This window comes from Trachinotus anak, unplaced genomic scaffold (genome assembly GCF_046630095.1).
Source record: "Trachinotus anak isolate AG129_WGS33_773 ecotype Australia unplaced genomic scaffold, CSIRO_AGI_Tana_v1 ptg000005l, whole genome shotgun sequence".
Classification (NCBI taxonomy): Eukaryota; Metazoa; Chordata; class Actinopteri; order Carangiformes; family Carangidae; genus Trachinotus; species Trachinotus anak.
Window position 1 is genome coordinate 7,020,686 of NW_027273856.1, and position 7,050 is coordinate 7,027,735.

Sequence of the window (7,050 nt, forward strand, 5' to 3'; positions counted from 1 at the left end):
TTTTTAACTGTACCTCCCTACACCTCCGCAGGTCCTGCAGGCGTTGCAGAAAGATCAGGAGCGAGGCAGCCCAGTGCTGAAGCGCTGAGCTGAGATCAGAGGAAACCTTCACACACTAACAGACTCAACCAGTTCCCCTCCAGCCTTTGGGAAAACCTGGACTCTCACCAAGCTGGATGGACATGAGAGAGACCTATGTTCAGCTTGGGGATGTATCTGGTTGTAGCTGCTATGATAAACTTCTTCTCCAGTTCCATGTCACTGCTTTGACTAAGACCAGGACCCTGGAGGGGATCTGTCAGTGAAGAGGCAGGGGTGTAAAAAGGAATACGAGGCCTTATTTAACTCCCATCACCCCTCCTCTGCTCAGAGGCCCAGCAGTGGACTGGAAACTGTAGCTGGCAGAGGCTAAAGAATGTATCACACACTCCCACATACATGTACCTAGCAGATGGTTTCTGGTCTTTACAGAGCAGGGGATCCTCTGCCTAGTTCTTAATTCTCTGGCTACAGTTTAAACTGTCTTTTCCTTTTTTTTTTGTTTGGAAAACGCATCTTTAACTTTGTATGACAAAAACATCAGTCTACTCCCTGATCTTTAAAAGAACACCAGGCAGGGATGAGGTCGTAAACATCTGTCAATGACCACGTTGAAACGCACGTCTCTCTCACGTTTTTGCACCTTTTCTTTTTTCTTAAAAACTTCAATCATTCCCTCATGCCCTCTGAGTTTGATTGCGTCTGCCAGCTGTGATCTCAGTGTGCTTTTCATTTTCCAGTCAGTGCAGATTTTGTTTCCTAAACCCTTCATGAAGTCAAACAGAGTTCTGTGAGTTAAAAATCCCTGAAGACAAGTTTGGTGTCTCTGAAAGCACCACGTTGTTACATGTAATGAAATGTTTTAACCCTCTAAAAAGAGTTTACAAGCTGCCTGTGAAATGAGTTTTACAGTGTATTTATGAAATAATGAAGCTGGAGTAAATAATGAGATAATGTGTTACTGTTAGACACACACAACATGGACCTTCCCCTGCCCCTTTAATATGTTTGAGGTACATTTCAGCTTGTTAGTGTTTTTGATTCCTAATGTCTTGATGCGAGTGTTGATGTCTTTTGTGCGTTTATTTAATATTTATCAAAAGGATGACGGGACATGGACAGCCTCTCCTCACCCACACTTGCTGAGAGCGTGTGTGTACGCTTGATTTCAACAGAATGGATGCGGCTGTGACTTGAGCAGCATCGTTTATTCACTCACATCAGGATTAAAAAGTATGTCCACTAGACCCGTCCCTCTTCAAAACTTTCCACCACTAACAGTCTGCTGTGCCCTGTCCCATGCTACACTGCTCCCACTGTTCATACGTGTTATTGCATGTTGTGGACACAGAGCTTTAATGTCTAATGTCGCACACAACCAGTGCTCTGAAACATGGGCTTTCACAGTGGATTCAATACATAATGCTGTGGGCTACAACTATTTAGCCTATGTTTGTTTCCATTTCGAAAAATTCTCAGGCAAGTTCTTGAGGCGTAAGCAGCGTTGTTTTTCTGTGATTTCTAAGCAGATTTATAGATGTTCATCTGCAGTGAAAATCAGAGATGATGGTATCTTCAGGAAGTGTGAACCACACTGAATCAAACATAGACACAAATTGCTCGTGCACGTGCTAAGAGTTTTAAAAGCACCTTAAAGGTCCTCCATGTGTGGTTCTCCATGCTGGTTAACAGCCAAACCAGCAGGCCGACCTACAATAATTAGATTCCTGTTTTTATAATCCCAGCGTGCACCTGTCCCTTTGACCTTGCAGTATCTTTGCTTCGTGTTTCCTTCTTCTGCGCTTCCCATGAACATCTCACAGCACGATACATCAGGTTGAAGGTTAAATGACCAGTCAATTAGTCTTAATTTGACACAACACTGCAAAACATTCCCTTGTTCCAACTTCTTACTGGTGAGATTTGCTGCTTTGTCTTATAGTAAATTGTATGAGCAATTTGAGGCCAACGTGCAGTGAAACTGTGATGAAATGACATGAAAATATTTTTTAGTTGCAGACATACACAGAGCAGTCAATGTGCACACAAACGCATAGTTAAAAGCAAGTATATAGGTCCAAGAGTCAAACGTGGAGCCTGTTCCCTGGAGGTTCTGTAGCATCATCTGCAGCAAATCAGTGATTCCCCCCCAGTTTCTCATCACTTTTAGTTTGCTCTTTAAAAGAGACCCAGAGAAACACCAGCCCCGGTAAAACAAAACAGATGAGGAGGTGATATTAACACATTCACAGTGGCATGAACAGAGTTTGGTTTTATGTTCTCATTCTGAACATCCTGTCATGCAGAGCGCACGTGCACGTCAGTGGTCACCTGGGCCTTAAACTGTCACCTCTCTGGCTTTGTGGCTGTTTGAGGTTGTTGGTGCGTCAGCTCTCTGACATACACACCATGGTTACCAAGTGTTGCTCCATCCTGACCAGCGAGGGTGGTGCCAGTGATTACGTAACTGTCAAAGATGAAGTTACATACCGAGCATTGTCGTGATGAGCTAGCAGCCCAGCTAGCAAGCACTAAGATATCGCGCAGCATTACCTGATAATCATGTTTAAAGAAAGTGAAGTACCATCTTGCTATTGATTCCATGCAGGAACACAAGTTTGTTGAATATCTTTAGTCCATTTTGCACAGACCTGTGTAGAAATGTCACTGGTTGTTGACGTCTGAGAAGAGATCTGTTGTCGGCTTTTCTTTCCAGAGAAGCTGTTGGTGGTGTTCCTGTCTGGCTGTCCTGGTATCGGTTGTGAAGCTGCTTCATCTGGTGTGTTGTGCTACTAGTTTTGTGTGTGATGGAGTTTACTTCCTTGTTATATTGAGGACATCTCAGCATCATTTTGGCCTCAGTGACTCTTGTCCCCACTTAGGAGAGACTGTGAACTACATGAGGGTTTAAAAAGCAAGAAGCACCTTTCATTTCTAGATTATCATCATCATCATCATCATCATTGTCGTCTTGGCTGGTTTATGGCTGCTCACAGATAGTCTGTTCTGAGTGTGTGTTTCACCTTTGTGCTGTGCAGCAGGCTCTTCTCGATGCACTCCTCCCTCCCACTCCCCCAGTGTGGTGACAAACCGCAGGACTGCAATAAAGCTTTTTGCACATATACATGTAAAGCCTTTGAGTTGTGCCTCACATTGTCGGCTTATGTTGAACGGGTTGTCTGTTTTAAACGTATGAATTGCCCCTCTCAGCTCTACTAACACTACCTGCTTCGGGCCCTTTTATTACAAAAAACACACTGTATGATCCACGGTGGTCAGAAAACCAAATTCAGTCAAACTAAATTTAAACCAGTGTAATATGCTGTGGAGTAATGATCTGTTTGATTTTTCTGGATGTCTTTTAATTCCTTGGGCTGTGTTTGTGTTGCATTGTCTTTTCTTTTCCTCAAGAGACCCATGAACTGTAGAGGACTGATAGACACCCATGGAGACAACAGAGGGTCACCGTGCAACTGTATCTCACTTGAAATGTATATAAACAATGGTTTTATTAAAATAAAGAGCTGTACATATTTAACCAGGAGCTGTTCTATGTGTCTTTGCTCACCTTTGATGGGGAAAAAAATTACATTTAACTGATTTTTTAGTGACCTTATGTAACTTTTCAGCATTAAAATGTCTAAAAACGACTCGACTTACGTTAGATATATATTTTTTGAGTTGTGTATTTACATTATCTCAAGTGTTTCCATCAATGTTCAAACCTAGAGAAATCTGTCATTTTAATAAAGGCAATGGTCCATTTCATTGGCTGCCTGTCAACGGTGTCATATCGCCTCTTTGCTTGGGTCAGGGTTGTGGTTGTCAAAATGGACTTTTTATCAAATATTAAGCTGCATTTTTACAATTCACTTTTTTTTAGATCTTGGTTGTTTTTGACTAAATGATCTATTGAGATGAAGGATTTTTGTCACTGGACACCTGGATTTTAAGAAAACGGTGTGACAGAGTTTCTACACCTTGACTGGAGTCCACCTGTGATAAACTCAGTTTGAATAGGATTTGGAAAGACACACCTGTCTACGTAAGGTCTCACAGCTGACAATGCAGACCAGAGCAAAAACCAGGAACTGCCTCTGGAGCTCAGAGACAGGATTATGTATGAGCACAGTGACCTCCATTAATACTCAGTGGAAGAAGTGTGGAACAACCAGGACTGCTGATCTACTGGGATTTTCCCAGCCAACCATCTCTAGGGTTTACAGAGAACGGTCTGAGGAAGAGAAAACATCCAGTGAGCAGCAGTTCTCTGGGTGAAAATGCCTTGTTGATGCCAGAGGTCAGAGGAGAATGGCCAGACTGCTTCGAGCTGATAGGAAGGCAACAGTAACTCAAATAACCACTCGTTACAACCACGGTCTGCAGAAGAGCATCTCTGAACGCACAACACGTCCTTGAAGCAGAGGGGCTACAGCAGCAGGAGACCACACCGGGGGCCACTCCTGTCAGCTAAGAACAGGAAACTGAGGCTACAGTTCACAGGGGCTCATCAAAACTGGACAATAGAAGATTGGAAAAACCTTCCCTGGTCTGATGAGTCTCGATTTCTGCTGTGACGTTCGGATGGTTGGGTCAGAATTTGGTGTCAACAACATGAGAGCATGGATCCATCCTGCCTTGTGTCAACGGTTCAGGCTGCTGGTGGTGTAATGGTGTGGGGGATGTTTTCTTGGCACACTTTGGGCCCCTTAGTACCCACTGAGCATCGTTTAAACGCCACAGCTTACCTGAGTGTTGTTGCTGAAGTTCAAATCATCTCAAACTGGCTTCTTGAACATGACAATGAGTTCACTGAACTCCAATGGCCTCCACAGCCACCAGATCTCAGTCCAACAGAGCACCTGTGGGATGTGGTGGAACAGGAGAGTCACATCATGGATGTGCAGCCGACAGATCTGCAGCTACTGTGTGATGCTGTCATGTCAAATGGACCAGACTCTCTGAGGGATGTTTCCAGCACCTTGTTGAATCTATGCCACGAAGAATTGAGGCAGTTCTGAAGGTAAAAGGGCTCCAACCCAATACTAGCAAGGTGTACCTAATAAAGTGGCTGGTGAGTGTATAGTTGTAATAATCCTGCTGAGTAATCAGCATTTTGATAATGCACAGCTGTCAGGTGGATGGAATATCCTGGCAAAGGAGAACTGCTCACTAACACACACACCATCTGTGCAATGCATCGTTTATGCTGTTATTTGGTAAATCTTCGTGAATATTGAATTGTACATATTGTATTATTATCTGTTATTTGTCTTTTTAAGTATTGTTACTGGCATCTTGCAGTTTTTCTTTCTCGTGCTGTGCTGTCCACTTTGCTGCTGTGACACTTTTCCCCAGTGTGGGACTCTCAAACACAATTAGAGAGAAAAGTCTTTTGTGTGCTCAGAAAAAGTTTTAGATCTTTAATTTCAAATCACGAAAAATGGGAGCACAAACAAAAGTGTTTCATTTATATTGTTGTTCTGCATGTGTGTATATGTGGTGTGTGTGTGTGTGTGTGTGTGTGTGTGTGAGAATGTATGTATGCTTTGAGCTAACCACTACTGCATTTCCTCTGCATTTCAGCACTCAAACCGAGCTGAGTGGAAAGAGTTTGTCTTTAACTTTAGTCCCCTTGAAACCACAGCCGCCCCTTTCCTTTTTTTACCTTGATAAACATAACGCCGCACCACATTTGGTCTAGAAGCCCTTTGCTGCAGTTAAAGAGTGCTCGTGTTTATCTCCATCATCTCTAGAGGAATACCAAGTCATCATGAGGACCCTTCATGTCTTTCTGCTGTGCATGCTGGGAGCTGCGCTGCTTTCCTTGGTGGTCTGCAACTGTAAGAAAGCCTTCAATATTAATTTTAAACACATTCTGTGTTATAGGTGTTACTTCTCAGGTAATGTAATGAGAATATGATGTCTTGGCATTCTTTTCTTCAGCCGCAATTGGCCCTGATGACTGCTGCTTTACTTACTACCCAAGAAGAGTGAAGAAAACTTTAGTCAGTTCGTACTACATGACTGATCACCGGTGCCCAAGGTCTGCTGTCATGTAAGTGCTGCAAACTGAGTTTTCTTTGTTTTGAATAATTATGTTGACCTAAATAAGTGTAATAGTGACCTTTAATACATAATGATTCACTGACATACATGTATATTCTACACATCCTGTACACTACATACCCTAAATGTTCCTTTTCTGTTGATATACAGTATTAAATAACAATTTAAAAATTGACCTCCGACACAGCAAATACACTTTTCTCTTGTGTTCTCTCACTCAATTATTTTTTAAAGCTATTTGTTATCCTAAGTGTATTTTTTAAATTCTGCAAATCATCAATATGACATTAAAATTTTCAACCTCTTTGTTTCAGTTTGGTGACAAACAAGTCTCGCAACATCTGTGTGGATCCAAATCTCTCCTGGGTTCAGGGCATCATGAAATTTGTGGATGAAAAATCCTTTTAAACCAACCGCCTGTCTGACAGAGTTACTGCTGTGTTTGTTGCTTTATCAAATCACATACTGCAAAATGTTTGATATTTTTGCTACAATACAGAATTGATTTTAGTGTTTATATGGAGGTGGTAATCCAAGATTTTGCTTTCAAATGTAATCAGTTTGAGCCTGAATTGGTTGACTTATTGACTTGTGCTTTATCTGTTATGGCCTTTTGGAAACTTTGTATTATCCACAACATCATACTGAATAAACATCATACAAATACAGTCAGTGGTGTCAATATTTTGTCTGGTCTCGATTCCTTCTAAGATAAAACAATCTGTCTGACTTTGAACTGGTCTAAAATACCAAAAAAAAGAGATAATAATGATAAAATAATAATAATAATAATAATAATAATAATAATAATAAGAAGAAGAAGAAGAAGAAGAAGAAGAAGAAATTAGAAATTAAAAATGTTGGCACAAGAAACCCCAAAGTCACTGAACATTACAGCTCTGTAATTTTCAAATAATTTTCAAATAAATTTTGAAGACATTC

The 7,050-nt window shown here is 41.4% G+C and overlaps 2 protein-coding genes across 5 annotated transcripts in view; both read left to right on the forward strand.

Moving 5' to 3' along the window:
• Positions 1 to 3,577, forward strand: part of tbc1d14 (TBC1 domain family, member 14) — a 44,634-nt gene extending 41,057 nt beyond the window's left edge. For 3 of the 4 annotated variants that reach the window (XM_071478083.1, XM_071478085.1, XM_071478086.1), the window contains one exon: positions 32 to 3,577. In XM_071478083.1, coding sequence (XP_071334184.1) covers positions 32 to 88 — 57 coding nt within the window. In that variant the 3' untranslated portion in view covers positions 89 to 3,577. The remainder of the gene's footprint in view (positions 1 to 31) is intronic. The other variant, XM_071478084.1, reaches the window with a different exon arrangement.
• Positions 3,578 to 5,655: 2,078 nt separating this feature from the next.
• ccl36.1 (chemokine (C-C motif) ligand 36, duplicate 1) lies at positions 5,656 to 6,776 on the forward strand. Its single transcript, XM_071477545.1, has 3 exons — positions 5,656 to 5,882; positions 5,986 to 6,097; positions 6,423 to 6,776. The coding sequence occupies exons 1-3, from the start codon at positions 5,813 to 5,815 to the stop codon at positions 6,514 to 6,516; spliced, it is 276 nt and encodes a 91-aa protein (XP_071333646.1). The 5' UTR covers positions 5,656 to 5,812; the 3' UTR covers positions 6,517 to 6,776.
• Positions 6,777 to 7,050: the final 274 nt, after the last annotated feature.